We start from the raw sequence: 25,197 nt of genomic DNA, 5'->3' as shown, positions 1-25,197 counted from the left end.
GTAACTCAACACCTGAGCAGAGATCCACAGTGATAATAATGCTGTGTCTAAAATGACTTCACAATTGCAGAGTGCCACCTGCAGAGATCATGCGGAAGTGAAAGATGGCACTTTCAATGTACTCTTCTGGAAGAACAGACAGGTCTTCAAAGCATGAGGGTTCAAATGGGCGGTTTAAACAGGTAGATTATCAATGGCTAATGTATTCAATGGAGGCCTACAGGCAAAGATATTAAGTGATTAAGACCTATATACACCTTAAGGCTTTTCTTCCAAATATCAAATATAAGAAAGACTATTTTTGAAAGTCTCTTAGGTATTTTCCATGGTTTCTAAATTATCTGTGGGAAACTCTGATTTACTTTTACAGAGTTTAATATATGTGTCCACCCAGGAGAATGGCATGAACCCGGGAGGCGGAGCTTGCAGTGAGCCGAGATCGCGCCACTTCACTCCAGCCTGGGCTAACAGAGCGAGACTCCATCAAAAACAAACAAACAAAAAAACAAAAACGTGTCCACCAATAAATCCAGGTCATGTTTTCTATCAAAATTTATGTTAATCTAAGCCAAGTTACTTGACCTTTGGTCTGTCAAAGTATTCCTCAAGTATGCTTTAAGATGCTTTCGTCCATTTTCGTACTGCTCATTCTCAACCTTCATCACAGGAGGAATATAAGGGACCTTTGGCAATAGGTCATTTAGCATACACATTAGGAAAAAACTTGATGTCAGGCAGGTGGAGGGCTTCATAAATGGTGGACAGAGCTCTGTGTCTTTCCCCGTTTCCATTTGATTCTCCAGCAATGAAGCTCGGCTGAGAGCATGTCGGGATTGGGTAGGTCATTTCTTTTTTTTTTTTTTTTTTTTTTTTTTTTTTTTTTTGAGACGGAGTCTCGCTCTGCCGCCCAGGCTGGAGTGCATTGGCCGGATCTCAGCTCACTGCAAGCTCCGCCTCCCGGGTTCACGCCATTCTCCTGCCTCAGCCTCCCGAGTAGCTGGAACTACAGGCGCCCGCCACCTCGCCCGGCTATTTTTTGTATTTTTTAGTAGAGACGGGGTTTCCCCGTGTTAGCCAGGATGGTCTCGATCTCCTGACCTCGTGATCCGCCCGTCTCGGCCTCCCAAAGTGCTGGGATTACAGGCTTGAGCCACCGCGCCCGGCCGGGTAGGTCATTTCTATACATGTCAGCCTGGTGTTTCTCTGACGTATTGAATTGGAGGTGTCCCATGACTGAGGGTACCAGAGATAAGCATTTAAGAGCTTTGAGGTGCTGTTCTGAGATTACATCTTTAAGTTCCTGAATAATGTGCTCCACAGTTGGGACACTTAGGAAGGATTTTTTTTTTTTTTTGAGACAGAGTCTTGCTCTGTCGCCCAGGCTGGAGTGCAGTGGCCGGATCTCAGCTCACTGCAAGCTCTGCCTCCCGGGTTCAGGCTATTCTCCTGCCTCAGCCTCCCGAGTAGCTGGGACTACAGGCGCCCACCACCACGCCCAGCTAGTTTTTTGTATTTTTTAATAGAGACGGGGTTTCCCCGTGTTAGCCAGGGTGGTCTCAATCTCCTGACCTCGTGATCCGCCCGTCTCGGCCTCCCAAAGTGCTGGGATTACAGGCTTGAGCCACCGCGCCCGGCCAGGATTTCTTTATAGTAACTCTCAGAGGTTAGCTGAGATTCCAAGTTACCCTGGTAAGCTCTGCAAAATTTCCCAGGGAGTTTCATTTGAATATCAAGTTTGGTTGCCAAATTTGTGACTTCCTCAAACCAAAATTCCTGATAAACTTCAATATTCTCCATCACTTCACTGAGTGAACGCAGTACTGCAGTCAAGCTACGGGCTGCAAAGAAAACAGAGATTTTTCCCAAAGGCTCTTGTAAAAGATAGGGCATTTTTAAGAACAGCAATAGTAACAATGAAATCAAAATCTGTTACCGCACTGTAGAGTACAAATGCTCGGCCAGCTACACAGTTATTCCATCTAATATTTGTGTCACTATTTATAACATCTAAACATAAAACAAATGCTTGCAGAAGTTCCACTAAAATTTCAAAAACATCATGCCTGCCTGTCCACTGAGAATGGCAGAGTTCCTTCATTCTTTATCCCTTTCTTAACTGTTCTGAAAAAAGAACAGAAATTACATTGTCAAATTCTAAAAGCAGTTGTGGTGAGTGATGGAAAAAAAGAACAAACTCCCTCAATTGTTCCTAACACAACAGATACTCCCATAACAGGTACTGATTTTACCAATCACATATTTAAGACACAGGAAGAGCAGAGTGGGTAGATAGCTTGGGGATATTTCTCTAAAAGTCTAGAAGGAACAACTTCCATTTTGGAATAAAATTCAGTAGACACAACGTAAGCTTGGCCATGACAATACTCCGTATTTAATCCCCACTTCTCAGCTATCGTAGTGTGAAATTTCACAGCCAAAATTTCTGCATCAGCTTCATAAGGCAGGAAGCCTGCAAATTACCCTCTTATTTTATGAGACTCATCAACAAACCTCAACGAGACTCATCAACAAACCTCACCGACACAAGTAGATGCCCTTCCCCTACCATGTCCATTTCATCGCCAGTGATAGTGGAAAAGAAATGTGAGTCTCTCACTTCCCTTAAGTTTATTCCCGAATACAGCTCTCACAGATCTCTAGCATCTGCCTCTGCTGTGTGTTTTTTTTTTAAACAAAACAACGTGTTAACTGCTCTTGTCTCAAAGCGCTTTCTCAGGACCCCTTGACCACAATTTATCCAGCACCCCAGCACTGCGTGAACGTTATCTGGAGTAAAGAGACCTTCTGGGATTTCATCGGCCTCATGTCCATCCAGAAGTATGTTTTGCTTTCCCATCAGAATCAAGATTTCAAACAGAGATTTTAGGTATCCTTTGTTTTCCTTCTCTTCAAGGGTTAGAGGTAAAATGTCCTCATCTGGCCCTTCACCCCCTTCTTTGCTGGGGTTCTGAGCATTGCTCTTGTTGGTTTCTTTATGTTTTTGTTCCTGTTCAGAAGGTTCATCAACAATCCTTTTATTCATTTTCTAGGTAGGTTGTTCAAATGATTGGTAAGAGCAAATATTGTTGGTATTGCATTATCTCATAGAACTGTCCTATAAGGACTAGTTCTACAGATCCTAGACGTCTCAAAATGTTGGACACCTCACCGGTCATGTTTATTTAGCTGATCCGGTGTTTTATCTTCTAAGTCTGCTCCCCTACAATTCACCCACTTCTGGCATCTGGTCGGGTCCCTCCGCAACCTGACGAAGGCCAGGTCTGACTGCGTGCTCTTCCGCGTGCAGTTCGGCGGAGCGCAGAAGTTCTGCATCGTCGCCAGCCCGCCCGCCAGCCTGCCGGCCCAGCCTTCCCCTCCGTCGGGGCCGGGTAGGGCAGCCAGGACGGCCATCGGGCCGGGGAGAGCAGGCAGGCCGGCCATCGGGGCCGGGGAGGGCAGCCAGCCCGGCCGGCGCACTGGGGAGGGGCGGGTGGACAAGAAGCCTCGAGGAGGGGCGCCGCGGTCAGAGGCCGGGCTGAGGACGCTGCTCCACAGCGCTCTGAGCGGCCGGGAGGGCTTACTGCTGCCACCGCAGTCTCTGCAGCATCATCCTACCGGCCTGGGATGCTGCCGCCTCCTTCCTACAATGCCTGTTAATCAATTTTTTAATCAAGAAGTATTCATGTCTACCCAGCCTCTAATGACCTTTTTGAAAATGAAGTGGTAAACACATTACACATTTCAGCTCCAAAAACTCCTCAAAATATCTAAGGGCATCTGCAGGTTTTTCTTCTAATCTGATTTTTAAATGGAAGCATCTTATGTTTGATACATCATTTGATGTCTTTTAAAAAATGAGTTCTAGAGCACAACATTTTCAATAAAAAGTACAAATGTATGGTTGTACAATAAAATGTGTAAGATACCTATTTGTGTATGTGTGTGTAATACATGAATATAGTTCCTCTCTTCTTTATGTTCTTTAAATTCTTCATTATTATGCACTATTTCTTAAAATGGCTTAGGGGATGGATCCGTAGCTTTGGCTGTTTCCTGCTGACGTTTTAGAGGGTTACTAAAATGTGCAAAGAGGTAGTCACAGACCACAGTAAAACAACTAAATATTCAATGTGCTCTTTCAAATGTGTATTTAAGGACACAGAATCTTCTGTGTGGAGACAATCCGTGCATGCAACTAGACTAAATTCGTGCTAGCAGCCAAGACTTGCCTCTCTCAGTAGACCAGAATTATTCATAAACCATCATGTAAAGAGAAGTGAGCAGCCAACCAGGAGAACTAAGGGCACAGCTGTGAGTCCTGAGTAGCAAGATCAAGTCTCACACTGCTCATTACGAAGTGGGAGGGTTTCTGCCTTCGTTTATTTTCGGACACAGCTTAGATAAGGTTGCTGGCCGTATTTCTGTTATTTTGATTCAAGCAGAAAATCCTGTGCAGATCCACGGAACACATTATTGTAACATCGCTCAGAGGAGAAATGGGTCAATGCAATTTAGAGGATGAAAATAGCTCTGCAGTGTGAGTGTAGAAACTCTGGTTTATTGGAGGATAACTTTTTTGATGGTCTCAAAGTTAAAAAAAACTTAAAAACAATTTTATTAAATAGAAACTTGAGGGGTTTTTATTCTGTGCCTTATAGATCAAATGGTTTTAGCACGGGGTGGGAGGCAGATGCCAAGAGCTTACTGGAGTGAACTGCAAGGAACTCCAACACTTTTCTGTGCTTCTCCTGAAGTACTCTTGCTTTGTATCTGAGTCTTGTCTACGCCACATTAAATGGAGTCATTAGGCTTGAATAACTTGAGTAACTTTTTAAATTGGGGATTCTTGACTTGGGGATACTTGCCTGAGGGTTTCTCTTTTCTGCTGCTTTTTTTTTTCTATGATTAAAAATGCCAAGAAGGGGAAATTTTTCCATGATTTGGAATTACCAGGAAGGATGGACTTCTAAGGACTGATGGCTTGTGAAAGATAACTATTGAAACAACCAATTGTATTTGTGCAACGCTTATTGTTTAAACACCACACTCTTCTTATAGGATTATTGTTTCCCTTAAAAGAATGTTTCTACTAACTAGAGTTTTAATCTAACTTCAGTGCTGTCTGTCCAAGACTGTCCTAAATTAAGTTATTTTAAAGGATACGGTCTATCAATTTAATTCACTTGCATTTTATGGATTCTTCTTCTTCTTTTTAAACATGAGCATATAATTAAATATCTCCTATACTGTTTACAGTGTTTAGATTATAGCTTATATATAAATTTCTCCTATCAAGTCTCTTCCATTATGTGACAGTTTTATTAAATAACCAACAGACTCCACTGCTGATTTATCACGAATGATAGTAAATTTTTTCAGAATTTAAATTTATCTACAGTAAGTAACAGGCATTAATAACTTGGTTTCTTTTTTAAATAACCAGAGTCTGCAATGCCTTGGTTTATGCAAAAGCAGACAAGTCAGGCCCATCTCCTGGCTGGGTAACCTTTTTTTGCCACTGATCCAGCCCTTAAACTGAGTCACGTTGTTTACTTGGGGTCCATGGACGAGCTACAGAGATTAGTCTGTGAATGTCCTAAAATACAGTACAACTGTGAGTTTCTGTGAACTTTCACATAATTTTTATCAAAAGAAACTTGTGGTAGAATGGATAGGCGGGCAGTCTAGTGTGCCCTGCAGTCAGACTGCCTGAGTTTATATGATGATGGGGTTTGTGAGTTCTATTCCGAAATACTGAATATTTTAAGCTGAAGAAATTTGAGAAATGGCAGGTTCAGGAGGGACTCTCTGACCTTCCCTTGAAACAGGTCATAAGACCCTCCTGTGAGAGATACTCTCCTTATATCCAGAGAAATGGAGCATTCTTCTCCCTGAAGATGGAGGGGTGCTGAAGAGAATCTGAATGAACAGGACTTGCTCAGTTTCTCCTGGCTTACTGTCCTTAGGGCCTATCTCTTTGCCCTATCACAATTGTCCCACGACTCTTCATCAAACCTAGTATAAACACTCAGGTTTAATCATTTTTTAAGGTATTCATTTCTTAATGAAGCCTCTCATGTCACATACTTTTTTTTTGAGACCGAGTGTCACTCTTGTAGTGCATGCTGGAATGCAATGGCATAATCTCAGCTCACTATAATCTCCACCTCCCGGGTTCAAGCGATTCTCATGCCTCCACCTCCGAAGTAGCTGGGATTACAGGTGCCCGCAATCATGCCCAGCTAATCGTTGCATTTTTAGTAGAGACGGGGGTTTCACCATGTTGGCCAGGCTGGCCTTGAACTCCCGACCTCAGATGATCCACCTGCCTCGGCCTCCCAAAGTGCTGGGATTACAGGCGTGAGCCACCGCACCTGGCACATAAATTTGTATGATTTTCTGTTGTTAATCTGTCTTTTGTTACAGAGCCACAGCTAAGATCCTAGAAGGGTAGAAGCAAAGATTTTTTTCCTTCCGTATGATCCCAATCCACTACTTAGCTAGGTGACTTCAAACAAGTTACTTAACCTCTCTCTGCTTCAGTGTTCTCAAAATTGCAGAAATGATCTTCTAGGACTGCTGCGATGATTCAATGTGAGAATTTTGATGGCATGGAAAACTCTTAATGAAGTGGCAGGCACTTAGTAAGCATCACTAAATTTTACTAATTACATCACACAGTCAGCCTTCCACATCCACAGGTTCCATAGCTTTAGATTCAAGCAACTGTGGATGGAAAATATTTGAAAAAAGTCAAAAATAAAAATAATAATTCAACAATTAAAGTTATATTAATTAAAAATACAGTATAACAACTATACAGCATTACATTGTGTTAGATATTGTAATAATCTAGAGATCATTTAGTATGTGGGAGGATTTACATAGGTTATATGCAAACACCACACCATTGTATATTAGTGACTTGAGCATCTGTGGATTTTGGTGTCTGAGGAGGTCTAGGAACCAATTTCCCAGGGATGCTAAGAGGTGACTGTATTCTCAAAATAATCTGTAACCTCCGAAAAGTTAAGAGGCACTGACCTACGATATTTTTAGAATTGTGTTTTGAGGAACAAATCAGTACCTGATTTAATAAGTCACACTTAAGCCTAATTCGAACAGAAATAGTAGTTTGCAGAATACACAGATACATATTCATCACGAGGCAGAAAGCCCTTTTAAATAGCTTTGAAAATGTGGAAGGTCAATTTGTGGTGTTCTTCCATGGGAGAAAAAGAATCTACCAAGTCTCAGGTGAGCCTCCAAAAAAACTTCCATCTGCCCCTGGCTTCTGTACTATCCAAGTGTGTCTTGAAACCCTGAAAAAAATTTCAAGGTGACAACCTAAATTTAACTCTGCAGTTGTGGGTTGTGGATTTCTCAGCATCTTCTTTTTTAGTTAGCATAGAAGTCAAAAGTTACAAAAGCAATGAGATTCTGCATCTTTTAATGAAAGATAAAACAACAATATAAACATACACAAATTTACAGAGAAGGGAACAACTTTAATACATTTGGAGTAAAAGGTGTTTCTTCTTTAAATATGGTATAAAAATAAATGCAAGAAACATTAACGGAGAATGTACAGACAACAGACAAAGACAGGAGTTTGTTTCTGACTGTGGATACATTGGTGAAATGAAACTTTCTGTGCGAATTTACTGTTTAATAAATGTGAAGCCGTATGTATACTTATTGATATATACTTTTTTCTTTTACAGTTCTTCCAGTTTTTGACTGACTGAATTTTCAGTGAACTGTGTGTCTAGCTGAAGCTTTGAGAGAGAGAGAGAGAGAGAGAGAGAGAGAGAGAAGGAAAAAAAGAAAAGGTTTTACTTCACTTGAACTTGTTAAAAAGGAAAAGACACAGATCCAGCGTAAGTAGAGGGAGAAAGAAAGCAGACAACAGTTTGGAATGGAGGCATTGAGATGGAAGAGTCCATTGGAGATGGAATGTACACACACAAATAACAATTTAGGTCCTTTGCTCATGCAACATCTTGTTCTAATGTCCTCTGCTCCAGATCACAACAGCGAGCTACAAAGTATGTGCAGTGACTCCAGTCTGCATTCATGCTACAAGATGATCCGTTTAGTAAGACTGAACAAGGCTTGTTAACCTCTTGGATGTGAGAGATTTCCCCTGAGAAAATATATAAAACAAGAAAAAAGAAAGAAAATCAAGTATGATCACTGAAAACCTGCTTAGTAGTAGCAACTATTTACTGTAGCTGATTTGTGTGCAAGGGTCAAAACTGAACCCTTTAAGTCCATCTTAGTTCAAACTTCATGACCAACCTGCCTTCCCCGCTCCCTCCGTCCACTGACACGTCAAACAAAACTATCCTCCCTCCCTCCACCCTCCTACCCCTCCCAAATCCTTCCTCCCCACTGCAAACAGACTGATGGTTTCACAGCACAGATTAGCAAATCATAAAACATATCCATAAATGTTCCACCAAGGCTTAGCAATGAAGCAACATCTAGGTTCCCAACTGATTATAAACATGTTACAATAAATCTTAGTAAGCTGCTCTGAAAGATAATAATGTGAGTGCATTCTTGTTCAGTGGTTGAAATTAATGTCACATTTATAAATATCTAGAAATGTAGAGGATATGATTTAATCAAACAAAATGCAGTTTTTGAGGGTGTGATTCATGAAACTCAAGATTGAGTGTGTCCCCTACCTTACATAATAATGGAGAAAAAGGTGAAAATTATACATCTGAAGATAAAAGTCTATTTGTTCCCTGTTTCCAGCTGTTGACGTCTTCCTATCCTTTCCTGACTTCTTCCAACCCTAATCCAAGAAAAAATCTGATCTATTCTGATTCCACATATCATACGATTACATAAAGCACATACTTAGGTTTTAGAAATCTTGTAAGTCAACATTGTTGCTGTTAATTACAAGTACTCCAGAGAGATAAGAAATCTGAGGCCGGGCACAGTGGCTCACGCCTGCAATCCCAGCACTTTGGGAGGCTGAGGTGGGCAGATCACCTGAGGTCAGGAGTTCGAGACCAGCTTGCCCAACATGGCAAAACTCCCTCTCTACTAAAAGTACAAAAACAAGTCGGGTGTGGTGGCGGGCACCTGTAATCCCAGGTACTCAGGAGGCTGGAAGCAGGAGAATCACTTGAACCCAGGAGGTGGAGGTTGCAATGAGCCGAGATCGCGCCACTACACTCCAGCCTGGGTGACAAGAGCAAAACTCTGTCTCAAAAAAAAAAAAAAAAAAAAAATTGAAGTATTTGATCAGAATACAAAACTGGTGGTTTTCATTTTATGTCTTATTTTACATGTTCTATTATAAAATAATGTGGGCCAGTTATTTAATGAATTTTTGTACATCTCAAGATAAAATAATAAGTAAAAATAAAAAATTGGAAACATATATTTTAGTAATAAATTACAGTCATAACAATAGTCTTGATTTGCTACCTAATGTGGCTCCGTTTTAGAAAGGGGTCGGCGGTGATGGGAGACACATCATCACTCATGGTCATTGCCTTAGTCTGTTTGGGCTGCTATAACCATAGACTAAGTGGCTTACAAACAACAGAAATTTATTTCTTATAGGCCTGGGAAGTCCAAGATCTAGACACTTATAGATTCTTTGTCAAGTGAGGGCCTTCTCCTTGGTTCATCAATGGTGCATTCTCGTTGTGTCCTCAGATAATGGAAGAAGGAAATAAGCTCCCTGGGCCTACCTGATAAAGGCTCCTGCTCATAAGGGCTTCACCTTCATGATCTAATTACCTTCCAAAGGCCGTGTCTCCTAATACTGTCACCCTTGAGATTAGGATTCAACATGTGAACTTGAGTGGGGAGGGAACAGAAATATTCAGTTCACAGCAGCCACATTTTTGGAAAAAGACAGTATGTTTAAGAAAAGATTAATAATTCCATAATCAACCTTTCTTTACACACCACATAATTACTGATAAGGGCCCTTTTGCTGATATGAACAGCAGCAATGAAAATCATGCACCATTTTCTCTTAGTTTTTTCTTAATTGGGAAAAGGGTCCACAACTTAGCTTTCAGCAACTGAGAGTAGAAGATATTAAAGTGGTTTTTGTTTTGTTTTGTTTTTTCCAGACGGAGTCTCACTCCGTTGTCAGGCTGCAGTGCAGTGGCTAAATCTCGGCTCACTGCAACCTCGGCCTCCCGGATTCAAGCGATTCTCCTGCCTCAGCCTCCGGAGTAGCTACAGGCACCCGCCACCACGCCCGGCTAATTTTTTGTATTTTTAGTAGAGATGGGGTTTCACCATGTTGGCCAGGATGGTCTCAATTTCCTGACCTTGTGATCCGCCCGCCTGGGCCTCCCAAAGTGCTGGGATTAAAGGCATGAGTCACCGTCCCTGGCTGATATCAAAGTTTAATGTTGGTATTTTCCACTAGGCTTATGTTTATTCACTTTATGGGAGAAACAACAATAAAAGAGAAAACAGTTTATTAACAAGAGACCCTGCTTTATAAATAAAATATGCATTCCTGCCTGCTCTGAATGTCTGTCCCCATCAAAGCTCACGTGTTCAAAGCCTACTCTCCTATGTGATGCTATTAGGAGGTGGGGGCTTTGGGAAGTGACCAGGTACAAGGGTGAAGCTCTCATTAATGGGATTAGTGCTATTTATGTCTCTCTGTGTGTGTGTATGTGTGTGTGTGTGTGTGTGACACAGTCTCACTCTATTGCTGGAGTGCAATGGTGCAATCTCGGGTCCCTGCAACCTCCGCCTCCAAAGGCCCCAGTCACTGGGTTCAAGCGATTCTCCTGCCTCAGCCTCCTGAGTAGCTGGGATTACAGGCATGAGCCACCACGCCTGGCTAATTTTGTATTTTTAGTAGAGCCGGATTTCGCCATTTTGGCCAGCCTGGTCCCAAACCCCTGACCTCAGGTGATCCACCCGCCTTGGCCTCCCAAAGTGCTGGGATTACAGGCATCAGCCACTACGTCTGGCCTAGTGCTCTTATAAAAGAGGCCCAAGGAAGCTTGTTTGCCCCTCCTACCAGGTGAGGACACAGTGGGAAGATGGCTGTCTATGAACCAGGAAGGGGGCCCTCATCGGACACTGAATCTGCCAGCATCGTGATTTTGGACTTCTCAGCTTCTAGAACTATGAGAGATAAATTTATTTTGTTTATGAGCTACCCACCCAGTTTACGGCATTTTGTTATAGCTGGCTATAATGGACTGAAATGCTGCCTCCACTTCCATGCCTATTTCCTCATCTGTAAAATGAGGATAATAATAGTATTTATTGTCAAATCTTGTTCTGAAGACTGATACACGTAAATTGCTTAAAACTATTTATGGATGATTTTGTTCACTCAGTTTATGTCGGCTATTACCTTATTATACTATCATTATAATTATTAATACTATTATTATATGCTGTCTTCATTAAGATACCCAAACCTAGAGTCACTATTCTGACACTGAGAAGGACAGAAAGTTGTAAATTAAAAGCTAAAATCATAAAATCATACTGCTTTTCCACCCCAATCCTGGGCAACAAGTTAATCAAATGATGTTGAAATAAAAAAGATTCAGTTCTTAAATACAATGCTATTTCCTGTGTTTACTACTGTAGTCTCTGTGCTATGAATAGAATTGTATACACATGTGCATATATACCTATTCTGAGACTGAAAAATTTATCTTTAAAAAGTGCTTACTTGGCTGGGCATGGTGGCTCATACCTATAATCCCAGCACTTTGGGAGGCCGAGGTGGTTGGATCACTTGAGGCCAGGAGTTCAAGACCAGCCTGGCCAACATGGTGAAACCCCATCTCTACTAAAAATACAAAAATCAGCTGGGTGTGGTGGGGCACACCTGTAGTCCCAACTACTTGGGAGGCTGAGGTGGGAGGATCATTTGAACCTGGGAGTTGGAGGTTGCAGTGAGCCAAAATAGGCCACTGCATTCCAGCATGGGCTACAGAGTAAGACTCTGTCTCAAAAAAAAAAAAAAAAAAGTGCTTACTCTTTGTGGGATAAAGGAAGGTACACATCAGTACACATTGGTTGAGGCACAACAATTAATTCTTATATAGTAGAAGACTGGGGGAAAGATGCTAATATAAAACTGTTTCTACTAAAAAATATATATATCACAATATTAGCCAAGCGTCGTGGCAGGTGCCTGTAATCCCAGCTACTCGGGAGACTGAGGCAAGATAATCACTTGAACCCGGGAGGCGGAGGTTGGAGTGAGCTGAGATCGCGCCATTGCACTCCAGCCTGGGCTACAAGAGTGAAACTCTGTCTAGAAGAAAAAACAAAAAACAAAACAAAAAAACACAGTAGTCTTTTCTTTTTCTTTTTTTTTTTTTGAGACAGAGTCTGGCTCTGCCGCCCAGACTGGAGTGCAGTGGCCGGATCTCAGCTCACTGCAAGCTCCGCCTCCCGGGTTCACGCCATTCTCCTGCCTCAGCCTCCCAAGTAGCTGGGACTACAGGTGCCCGCCACCTCGCCCCGCTAGTTTTTTGTATGTTTAGGAGAGATGGGGTTTCACCATGTTACCCAGGGTGGTCTCGATCTCCTGACCTCGTGATCCTCCCGCCTCGGCCTCCCAAAGTGCTGGGATTACAGGCGTGAGCCACCGCGCCCGGCCCACAGTAGTCTTTTCTAGTCTACAGGACACTGAAGAGATTGAGCAGAAATAAAGGGGCAGATTTTTAGAGGGTGGCTATGAAACAGCTTACAGAGAAGCATAGAACGTTATTAACATCTTTTAGATTTTTTTTGAGGCCAGGCGCCGTGGCTCACGTCTGTAATCCCAGCACTTGGGAGGCAGAGATGGGCGGATCACGAGGGAGATAGAGACCATCCTGGCTAACACGGTGAAACTCCGTCTCTACTAAAAAAAAACAAAAACAAAAGAATTAGCCAGGCATGGTGGCGGCGCCTGTAGTCGCAGCTACTCGGGAAGCTGAGGCAGGAGAATGGCGTGAACCCGGGAGGCGGAGCTTGCAGTGAGCCGAGATCGCGCCACTGCACTCCAGCCTGGGCGACAGAGCGGGACTCTGTCTCCAAAAAAAAAAAAAAAAGATTTTTTTTGAAAAAAATGTAACCTCCATTTTCGCTATTACAATTCCTGCTTGTCTCCAGCCATTGCCTCCGAGTGTTTCCCATATGTTGCTGTAGACTTGGACGTATATTCTTGAGTGGTTTGTAGGCTGCAGAGACTATGGAGATGAACTGGGAATAAGAAAGGTAAAAATCCTGTCATTGCCTTTCCACTGGTTTATGTGATCCAACTGTCTCACCAGATGCTCAACCCCACAGCTATATTAATAAAAAGAGCTGACCATATGGTGGTAAAATGAGATGCTATTGGACCAGAGATAGGGAATGTTTTTAGGAAAGTCTGAGCTAACGGATGTTATCCGTTTGTTATTTTACTCTCATGTTGAAAAATACCCTTTTTTTCCCACTTACTGAACCAGGGATGGGGAGTGCTCTTAGCAGAGTCTAAACTAAGGGATGCCAGATGTTTGTTATTTTACTCTCAAGTTGAAAATTCCTGTTTCACTTGTAAATATAAACATCTTTGCCTGGATTTCCAAATTCTTCACTACCTGGGTTCCGTGGCCTGTCAGACTCTTTACTGTTACCCACGAAGTGGTTCTTTGGCTGGCCCTTGTGCCTGCTGCTCTCTGCGCTAGCCACCTGTTTGTGTATGTACCTGTTCAGACCCTATCCACTCTTCAAAGATGAACTTCTTATCTATGTCCTTGCTGAAGCCTTCTAACTACCCCTAAACTCCGCCAGTTCCCTCTTTGAATTATTCTTACTGGTAGAACCTGTATTAATGCTTTCATATGCCTTCTTACATGGTTTTGTAAGTCATCCGGCCTGATGAAGTAATAACGCACAGCTGTTAAACAACATTAACATTATAGCAGTCTCCAAATAAGTACTTGATTATTTGCAAGAGTTGAGGTTCTTTGGCTGCAAATCTCATTAAGGGAATAAATTTCTAGAAATCAGGGTAATGAGATTCCAAGGTCTTGGGAGAATTAACTTTTAATTTGGGGGAGGAGAAGCATGGTGGAGAGAGGGATGAGGGTCACTGGTCACACCCTAAATATTAACAGATTGACTAATAGAATCAGAATCTTTTCAAGTAGGCAGGTGCTAAGAGGAATTCAAGCTAGGCCAGGTGTTTGGGAAACTCTTGCATGATTTAAATGAAATCAGTATTTCCAGGTAAACTTACAAATGAGTTTACTGAAACATAGTGAATAATTTTTATAAAACTGTGGAGAGTGGGTGGGTTCCTAGAATGTTAAAGATAAGCTTGAATTCTTGAGATTTAAGATGGAAAGGACAAGAGGAAGAGAATTCTGTAGTTAGTTTTGGAACTGTCATATTTAATGTTGAATGCTGAAAAATATTCTAGTACTATGTACTAAAAGGAGATAGCTCATGAACACATATACATTTAAGTACTGGTCACTAGCTTCCTAAGAGAATTGAGAAGGAGTAAGTATAGCCAAATACTTTCATTTTCTTAGTTAAAAATATTTTTCCATAATAAAAGCAGTATATGTTCACTAAAGAAAATGAAGAAAACATAGAAAAACAGAGAAGAAATAAGTATTACTTGAAATATGATCATTTACTTTCTATTATGTCCTTCTACCTTTTTATACACAGACACATGTTTAAAGAGATTACATTTTGTTCAATTACCCATGTTATAGATGTTTCTTTTAAAATAATACTGTTTTACCAACGAAATGAATTAGTTGGTAAGGAAATCAATTTAGAGAGATGCTACCAACACTTAGAAAAAAATTAAGTCTAGAATACATTTTAAAAATCGGATTGCATTGCACATAAGGAAATATATTGTTATTTCAGTTCTATGCACATATAAACACACACAAATACAGTTTATACAGTACCCATATATATGTATACACACACATATACAAATATGCACAAACACACATATGTGTTGGTCAAATGTGGCTACTCCGGGCACACCGCCCATGGGTTAGCCCTGCTCTGCAAAGAGCAATAGAAAAATTAATATTTAAAAAAAATGTCAAATATGGGTATCATTAAAAGAAACAAAAGCCAATGCTTTAAAATCTAATTTTTAATATTTGTATAACATTCCAACAGTAGATATGTCTTGATATATTTAAGAAATTCACAATTGTTGTGCTTTCAGACTGTGTTCTATATTTGACAATTATATAATGCAACAAATATTTTTTATATGTGGGAACATCTGGGGTTTTTTAGGATTAAATTACTAGAACTTGAATTACTGATTCAAAGTGAGAGATTTTTGACCTTTTGGCACATTATGTCAAATTCTATTTGAAAAATGATAGCAATTCAGACTTTTATGAACATTGTACAAGATCACCTATTTTCTTAACCCCTTTCTAATACTAGATGTTATCATATTAACAAAACAAATCTATTTGGAGGAAAAAGTGATTGTGCTGCCTTCTGAATTTTACTTTGGTATTAATAACAATAGGTTTTCTTTTTTGTTTTCTCATATATCGATTTACTATTTGTATTTCTTTTGTTAAAATTGCCTAAGTCCCTCTCTCATTCTTCTAATGGTGTGTTGCTCTTACAACATTATATGTTTGCAGGGAACTCCTTGTAGACCCTGTATTACATTTTTGTCTGTCATAGAGATGCTCATTTACTCATTTTAAAAAGGAGTTGACCAGATTTGAGGACAGGAACTTGCTTTAAACAAAAGATCTTCGGCTAAGTAAGGCATGCAGCAGTGTTTGTAGTATCTCTGTGATTGAAAAAGAGAAAGATGCGCTTCATAACTAAATAAACAATTACCTTCAAGGTGTGCTATTAGGGCAGTGGAATTCTGTCTTCCTCCCTGTTCCTTATGACATTTTAATCAGTAATCTGAATGATTAAACTGATGAAATTCTGATACAATGTATGCATGATCCGCTTATAACCTTGGTTAAAAGACTGAGTAACAAAGAAATGCTTCAAAAAATTATGTAAAGCTATACAAATGAACTATAACTTACAAGATAAATTTAGTAGAAAGAAGGATAAAGAACCAATGTACACTAAAGTGAAAAGTAAATAAATAATGAACAAAGAAACCTAGCAGCAAAAGACAAAATTAGGGACAACTAATCTCAGCACATGAGAAAAAAATCCAATTTTTAAAGTATTTTATTTTAAGCCCCAAATGACATTACATGATGCTCTGGTTGGGGACTACAGTGGGGAAGTTGATGCAATTTTCACGTTAGATTTTAAAAGTTATAGTATACAAAGCCAAGGAGGTGATATTCCCACTTTATGCTGGCTGGGCCATATCTCAAATACTATGTTCAGTTATGATTATGAGGCCTACTGGAGAACTGGAGCACATGTACAAAGTGAGCAACCAGGATGATGAAAGAACAGGAAGTTATTAAATGGGAAAACATTAGAAGCTCACTTTCCCATTGTAAGTGTCACTCAGATTTAATTTACTAGCAACATTTAAGACATCTTTACTTTATCAAGTCTTTTTGTCTTCAGCTTAGTTTTCAAAGAAATATCTTTTTCTTTTTATACTCAAATTTCAACAGGTTTATTTTAATAAAGTACTTACATGCAATATGCAATAAATTTAATTATAAACAGCTGTGGGAACAAATGGAAAAACCAAACAAAAATGGACTCTTACACAGTTCAACGGGTGGTTGCAGAAATGTGAGGACGTAATTGGAGAGCAGCCTCTCAGCTGTGACATTTGTGTGCTCTTGACATTCACCATGGAGAAAGTGGAGAGCATTGGTATGTCTAGGGTAGTGGATTTCAGAGTGTGGCCTTAAAATCAGCAGCAGCAGCATCACTGAGAATTGGTTAAACATGAAAATTCTTGAATTGGATCCATCAGTAAATGACTTACATAGACTTTCTGAAAGATGGAGTCCAGCAATCTGTGTTAGCATGGGTCCTCCAGGTGATTCTGATGCATCTCAAATGAGAACCATGGATATTTAGTAAGGAGAGATCAGCTGGGAATACTTCTATTTGTGTGATGATTTTTAAACGGTATGGTTTTGGGATGCTTGAAACCAACGTGGAGCAGAGAAAAAGAATAGTTCTAACGTAATCAGAGATGACGTTACAGAATCTGCATTTGCCAAGCCCCTGGTGATTTTTGAGGTATGGATAGTTGGACCACACTTAGAAAAATAATGAGGTAGGCAAGGCGCGGTGGCTAACGCCTGTCATCCCAGCACTTCGTGAGGCCAAGGTGGGTGGATCACTTGAGGTCAGGCGTTTGAGAACAGCCTTGCAACGTGGTGAAACCTCCTCTCTACTAAAAATGCAAAAATTAGCTGAGTGTGGTGGCGCATGCCTGTAATCCAAGCTATTTGGGAGGCCGAAGCAGGAGAATCACTTGAGCCGGGGAGGCAGAGGCTGTGGGGAGCCAAGATTGCGCCACTGCACTCCATCCTAGATGACAGAGCGAGACTCCGTCTCAAAATACAAAACAAAACAAACCAAAAAACAAACAAAAAACAGAAACAAAAAGGAAAGAAAGAAAAAAAGAAAATGAAGTCGAGATTTTTTTTAATTTATAAATTTGTTTTTTATAGAGACCAGATCTATTATGTTGCCCAGGATGATCCTGACCTCCTGGCCTTAAGTGATCCCCACAACCCCTGGCCTCGGCCTCCCAAAGTGCTGGGATTACAGGCACAAGCCACTGTGCCTGGCCAACGTAGAGATTTTAACTAAGGGAAAGAAAAAGAAAACTTGGGGGAGGTGATGTAAATCATACCTCAAGCAATTCACCAGTTGTCATCTAGAGGAAGGGCTCGCATTACTCTGCGGTGGCTTCAGGAAATAAAACTAGGATTAATAGTTGGAAGTTACAGAAAAGTGGATTATGGAAGGGATTTCTAAGAGACGGAATGATCTGCTGACTAAGGGTACCACATCTCAGATACTTAGGAGCTGCCAAATGCTGAATACCCATTTGTCACTGAGCCTACAGAAAATATTCTTGCAATGGGCTGAGGATTGGACTCGAGGAAATACGGACCTCTAAGTTCCTTTTCAATTCTGAAACTCCAAAAATTTTATCATTCCCAGTATCTCCTGAAAGTACCTTGAAGATTTACGTTTTATAGTCAGAAAAGAGAAAGCTCTCCCAATAATCTTTTGTTTGTTTGTTTGTTTTGTTTTGTTTTTTTTTGAGACGGAGTCTTGCTCTGCCACCCAGACTGGAGTGCAGTGGCCGGATCTCAGCTCACTGCAAGCTCTGCCTCCCGGGTTCACGCCATTCTCCTGCCTCAGCCTCCCGAGTAGCTGGGACTACAGGCGCCCGCCACCTCGCCCGGCTAATTTTTTGCATTTTTAAGTAGAGATGGGGTTTCACCGTATTAGCCAGGATGGTCTCGATCTCCTGACCTCGTGATTCGCCTGTCTCGGCCTCCCAAAGTGCTGGGATTACAGGCTTGAGCCACCGCGCCCGGCCCCAATAATCTTTTTTATCTCATGTTAGGAATATATTCTTGTTAGATATTAATAGGTCTATTTCAGGTGAACAGTGTTGAAAATAGGGGCTTGTTATTCTCCTTTGTAGTAACTGAGCCCATGTCCATTGGGGAATTCGGTTTTGGCTGATGAAATAGATGAAAAACTTCTTTAATACCAAAATAAAATCTGCATGACTCAAAGAGGCAAAAAACTGATGGATGAACTTTTTATTCCCCCAAAAATAGTAGAGCATTCTAGAGAGTGTGCTTTAAATTTCCAATAACTGCCACAGCCTATTTTAGTAATGGCCTCTGCTGGTTGAAATTACAGATATATGTAGTGTATTTAGGATTGTCCACTGTGTGTTCCTATTATTCTTAGATACTGGCCATTGACAAAAACAATGACAACAGCCATCAAAATATAGTGCACAATGAAGAGGACATCAGATTTTGCCCCGTCTGGGCTTGTGTATAGTATCAGCCAAAAACATATGAAAAATGTACCAAGGTTTCTGTAGCTATACACATAATACATCCATGCTTATAGATGGATGCAATTTAGATAAAGATGTCTAATGTATCGCTATTTTAAATTGTCTATTTTAGTGTTACTGCTTTCTGGGTACTAGCAAAAATTATGGAAAAGAATAAATTAAAACCACAGCTTGTCATCAGTATAAAAATGGCTTTCTTTTCTGAAAGATGCCTCATAAAAGAATGCTAATGAATATATACGATGCTACATGTGTCTTTAGAATAAGCAAGAGAAAATGATTTTGAAAGAGATGACTTGTTGATGACCCAGGGCTGCCTAGTGAGTGACCTCACAACTAGAAATAATTAATATATGACTCCATTTTTGGTGGAAATTAAATTTGGACATCATAATAAATCCAAACTTTATATCAACTTAACTTCCATTCATCTTTTTCCTAGATACTTAAAACAAATTTATAAAAATAATGTGCACATATTACCCTTTAGACCATTGATGGAATTCTGCTTAACTCTTTTTCATTCTATTCAACGCTGTTTAATTCAATGACATAAATTGAGATTGAGAGTTGACCATCTGCAAGGTACTGTGCCAAATGTAGAAATGCTAAGAGTACATTACATATAAGATATAAGTCCTATATCTCCTTGCTTTACTGAGCTACAATTTTGTACCTTAATATGAGATTCAGATCACTTTGAAAAATAATTCAAGTTCAAATATCATCAAATAAAATCAAAGTGATAATGCAACATAATGAGCTAATGGTCATATAACATGATTTCAAAGTGAGACAGTGTGACATTTATATTTCTGCTGTGAAATCTTCCAGTAAACTTGGTTCAAACATGTTCTAAAAAGTTTATTGGTGCTACAAGTCTTCTTCTGCTTTTATTTCTTCTACTTTACCACCCAAGTTTTTGTTGTTATCATCCAATGTGCAGATGACTACAGTAGCTGCCGATGCTGCAAACACATCCTCCTATCTCTAGATTCTTCTAGCTTGCCCTCATCTGCTGTGTAGATGATGATGGCCCATGTGTAAATCCAGGGCACAGAATATGTTCTTGATTACCTTCTTCTGTACTCTGTTTCTCTAACTGGAAACCTCCACAGTAGTCCTTGCCTGAATTTGCCATCTTCAGACCCTCTTTCTTGTGCCACCTTTGCTCTGTCTCTCTCTCTCTTGCAGGGCCCCACTGTTTAGTGGGCAGGTCTCTTGCTTAGGCCTTAACTTTTCCTTTCTCTGCCTACTCTGCACTGCTTTAAGAGAAACTATCATGATTTATATTAAGGAGGTTAGTGGAAAGCCAGATCTGTTCACTGAACAGTTAATTTGCATGAGCAGAATGAATCAACCTAGGTGCGCATGTTAGTAGTATCCCCAAAGTAGTAATTTGTGTTCATATCTGTCCTCTTGCAAAGTATAAGCTTCTTATGAGCAGGGGCTTTGTCTTACCTATCCATTCTCAGAACAAAGTGCCTGGCCCACAGTAGGTTCCCAATAACTGTTTTGCTGTTGTTGTTGGATAAAAGAATCTAGTAGTGCGTGAACACATGCATGCTCTTGGGCTGTAAACTTATCATACAGAGCACCCAGGATGGTTTCTGGCTGAAGCCTCATAGCTACTGGCATAAACCCAAGACATGTTCACTGGAACACAATACTTTGGGAAATGCTGTAGAAACTTCTGCCCCTGGCATATGTAGCAGCAGGGGCGACATTTCCCACCATGAGGTGCATCTACTCGGCAGTCCCACAGCATTCCTTCGGAAGCCCCAGGGCTGCGTTGGACACTGACAAAAACCCATGATACAATTCAGAGCTCACAGAACTCGAGCAGCAACTTAAGAACTAACGATGCTACCAGGGCAAAATGAAGATATATTGTCCGAACTCAATTAGGCTACACGGTCTGATACATTGCACACCAATTGATTTACATCATGCTGCAGGGAGACTAAAATTGCTTCCTCAGGCAAGTTATCATCACCACCAGTTTCAATAAAATAAGATGGATAGCCATATTTGCCAACTACAAAATGACAAATGAGATGGTTTCAGGTCCATAGCAGAAGAAAGAGGAGAAAATAGTTCATCTTTGAGCAGACACACTTCATATGCTTGCTGGTAATATCTATGGTGGGGAAACTCAATGGCCAGTTTATAACTTATTTTCACTGAAGGTGTAGTAGGAATTTATTTATTTATGTATGTATGTATGTATGTATGTATGTATGTATGTAGAGACAGAGTCTTGCACTGTCACCCAGGCTGGAGTACAGTGGTGTGATCTAAGCTCACTGCAAGCTCTGCCTCCTGGGTTCACGCCATTCTCATGCCTCAGCCTCCCAAGTAGCTGGGACTACAGGTGCCTGTCACCACACCCAGTTAATTTTTTTTTTTTGTATTTTTAGTAGAGATGGTGTTTCACCTGTTAGCCAGGATGGTCTCGATCTCCTGACCTTGTGATCAGCCCGCCTTGGCCTCCCAAAGTGCTGGGATTACAGGCGTTAGCCACCGTGCCCGGCCATAGTAGGAATTTTTAAGCATAGTTTACCTGTATTAGTGTATCTGTAATCCCAGGCAACAGAATCCATAGCACTCAACCCTAAAATAATATGCACAAAGTCTTTCTTTAAGGTAAATTCACAGACAGGGGCAGAGATGTAAAATCAAAACCTTCCTTCTCGTAAGTTCCAAGTCTGCTTATGTCCTATGATGGATGTTTTGCGAACCAGATAATCTGCTTCATTATGATGGGTGTTCGTGTCAATTGAGGATCTGACTCACTCTATGGAGCTCTTACCATGCCTCCAACTTCGTTAATATATATGTAATCTAGAAAATGACCTTTCTGAATACTCTAAGGCTTGTCTCTACTTTATTGTGGTAGAAATTGACATCAAGGGAAGTGAAAGTAAGGACAGCCAAGCTGTCTTTTTTAACCACAAAGAATATGACATAACCCGACACTTAGTCAAAACTTAATAGCTGTTGATGAATGAATGATTTAGAAACTAGTATAATGGTATCTAAAAACAATGATATAAACATAGCAGATGCATGGATCCTAGGCCACCAGGTCAATTTTTTCTATTGGGATTATTTATGAGGAAAAATCCAGTGGCAAGTTTATATGTTTTCCTTTTAGTTGTCCTAGGACCCTTTCCAAAATAGCCTGTTTACACTAATGTGCGTGTAGGTCCAATCAATAAAGTCCAGAGTGCTCAGCCTGGAGTGACATGGCTCAATCCTGAACAGAACCAAGGTCCATCCCAAACGTGCCGGGAATGGGCAGCTGAGGGACTGCCCAAGTACCTTCGACACTGCACTGCAGTGCTCCTACCCTGGCCCCATAGCTGGGCTGGGGCTGTGATTCCCAAACGTGGCACCTGTATTATTCACAGGTTTACACTGCATGCAGAGGGTAGTTCCCAGCTTACAGTTTTATAAGTTTTACAGGTTATTAGAATATGGAGGGAAATTACACACTAGATTTTACATTTAATAACATCCAAGTTAGGCTGGGCATGGTGGCTCATGCCTGTAATCCCAGCACTTTGGGAGGCCAAGGTGGGCAGATCACCTGAGGTCGGGAGTTTGAGACCAGCCTGACCACCATGGAGAAACCCTGTCTCTACTAAAAAATACCAAAAATTAGCCTGGCCTGGTGGTGCATGCCAGTAATCCCAGCTACTTGGAGGGTGAGGCAGGAGAATCACTTGAACCCGGGAGGCGGAGATTGCGGTTAGCCAAGATCACACCATTGCCCTCTAGCCTGGGCAACAAAAGTGAAACTCCATCTAAAAACAAAAACAAACAAACAAACAAAAAACACCAAAAAACAAACAAAACCAAGTTAAAAATCATTTGACCAAGAACTAGAAACTATCCTTAGAGTCTTCCACAGTGTCTTAAAAAAAAATGATATAAGTTTCCCAGAAAGTAGCTACAGTTCTTCACTGACTGAAGACTAATTGGCAGTGGAGGCCTGTCATTAATGTGTAACACGTTGGTTTCGGAAATCAGGATTACAACATCTGATCCCCGCCTTCCAGAATAAGTTATTTTTCCCTGTAGTGTATGCTCTTGCATGAAGGAAAAAATAAAGATACAAAAGAGGGAAAAACAGATAAATAGATGCCTCTTCCCTTGCAAATTTACATTCCATTTAAGCAGTTCAATTTTTTTTATGAAAAGAAAATCAATATATAACTTGGATTTTATCGTACTTTGACCTATAAAAGCAACGAATAAATAAATAACAACCTAAATGTCCATTCATAGATGATTAGAAAAATTACAGGGCATATCCATTCAAAGGAATTTTGCGTGGTTTATTAGAATCAGGTAGAAGAATACTCAATGATTTGGAAGACATTTATAATGCATTTTAAATGAATAAAGAATGTTTCAAAAGAATATTTAAATACAATTCAAATTCTTAAATATTTATATTTATTTGTGCAAAATGCTAATTGGAGCTGTGTCTGGGTAGAGAGAGTTGTCTAGAGGTGAAGAAACTGAGGTTCAGCAGTTTAAATGATTTTTTCTTTTATTGTTATTATAATTATTATTATTTTTGTAGAGATAGGGTCTTGCCATGTTGCCCAGGTTGGTCTTGAACTCTTGGCCTAGAGCCATCCTCCCAAAGTGCTGAGATTACAGACATGAGCCACTGCGCCCGGCCTTAAATGATTTTTTAAAATTCACATGGCTAGAATATATAGGACTAGGTTTCAAACCTAAATAGAAACACATCAAATTCCTTGGCCCAGGCTCTTTTTACGATGTTACCACTTATATATAATCTGTATAAGGCTGTATTAACCAGTGATTCCACAGTGGCCTTAGATAAATCATTTAATTTTATTTAATCAAAAGAACATTCTAAAAGAACTAAGTATTGTATCTTCTTTGTTTTATATTTCAAATAAGAGGATTTACATTTACATTTGCTCCTATTAACATTTAAACAATTGAGTTGCAGAGTTAAAAACAGATTTGGGCTGGGCACAGTGGCTCATACCTGTAATCCCAGTAGTTTGGGAGGCCGAGGTGGGCAGATCACTTGAAGTCAGGAGTTCGAGACCAGCCTGGTCAACATGGTGAAACCCCATTTCTACTAAAATACAAAAAATTAGCCAGGTGTGTTGGCGGGCACCTGTAGTCCCAGCTACTCAGGAGGTTGAGGCAGGAGAATTGTTTGAACCACGGAGGCAGAGGTTGCAGTGAGCCAAGATTGCACCACTGCACTGCAGCCTGGGTGACAGAGTGAAATTGTGTCTCAACGACAACAACAAAACAACAACAACGACAACAACAACAAAAACCAGATTTGATCCTAAAGATCAACTGATTTCAGAGCCAACCCACTCCTGTTAAATTTCTCTCACGGAGTCTCCACAACTTCTGGTCATCCCTTGCAGTCTCCAGGGCACAGTTAGGAGCCCAAAGCCCCAGCACAAATACACCAGAACAGAGGGAATGGGACAGCCAAGGAGGCATCATCTTTTTTCTATTGATTCTTTTAAAGCCTCTACAGATAATTGTCTTCATTAAGATAGGGTGAAAATATTTCCAAAAGGAGATTAGATTAGGTGAATCCCTGGGCGTTCAACATCAATACTCTCTAAAATTCATTTTTACTTTTCTACTTTTGTAGCCCAGAGCCAGACTGATTTAATTTCTACTTCACACAAAGACAAGACAGGAGGTGAGTCACACAGTTGGCACTTGATTATGAATCTTGATTGAAGGTGTGGCTAATCAGTCATCCTACCCTGCTTTTCCTTTGTTTTCTATCTGTTCCTCTTTAATGTTTGTGTAGCAGACAGATGCTATGGTTTATCTTATCCTATCATGTTATCTTTTCTTATTTTTTGAGACAGAGTTTCGCTTTTATCACCCAGGTTGGAGTGCAATGGCATGATCTCTGCTCACTGCAACCTCTGCCTCCTGGGTTCAAGTGATTTTTCTGCCTCAGTATCCCAAGTAGCTGGGATTACAGGCGTGCACCACCACGCCTGGCTAATTTTTGTATTTGTAGTAGAGACAGGGTTTCACCATGTTGGCCAGGCTGGTCTCGAACTCCTGACCTCAGGTGATCCACCCGCCTCGGCCTCCCAAAGTGCTGGGATTAAAGGCATGAGCCACCATGCCCAGCAGATGCTGTGATATTTTAA

General features: G+C 40.6%; 1 protein-coding gene and 1 pseudogene across 7 annotated transcripts in view; both read right to left on the bottom strand.

Moving 5' to 3' along the window:
• Positions 1-1,657: 1,657 nt before the first annotated feature.
• On the bottom strand, positions 1,658-3,422 carry LOC117075777 (annotated as a pseudogene).
• A 4,065-nt stretch (positions 3,423-7,487) lies between these two features.
• Positions 7,488-25,197, bottom strand: part of RGS7 (regulator of G protein signaling 7) — a 588,990-nt gene continuing 571,280 nt past the window's right edge. For 6 of the 7 annotated variants that reach the window (XM_033196582.1, XM_033196583.1, XM_033196587.1 and 3 more), the window contains one exon: positions 7,488-8,146. Coding sequence is in view for 5 of the 7 variants with exons in the window: in XM_033196587.1 (XP_033052478.1) it covers positions 8,096-8,146 (51 nt within the window). In the remaining 2 variants the exon portion in view is untranslated. Of the gene's footprint in view, positions 8,147-15,719; positions 15,797-25,197 lie in introns of all 7 variants that reach the window. The other variant, XM_033196581.1, reaches the window with a different exon arrangement.

This window comes from Trachypithecus francoisi, unplaced genomic scaffold, assembly GCF_009764315.1.
Source record: "Trachypithecus francoisi isolate TF-2019V2 unplaced genomic scaffold, Tfra_2.0 Lachesis_group5, whole genome shotgun sequence".
NCBI lineage: Eukaryota > Metazoa > Chordata > Mammalia > Primates > Cercopithecidae > Trachypithecus > Trachypithecus francoisi.
This window is presented reverse-complemented; position numbering and strand designations above follow the sequence as displayed.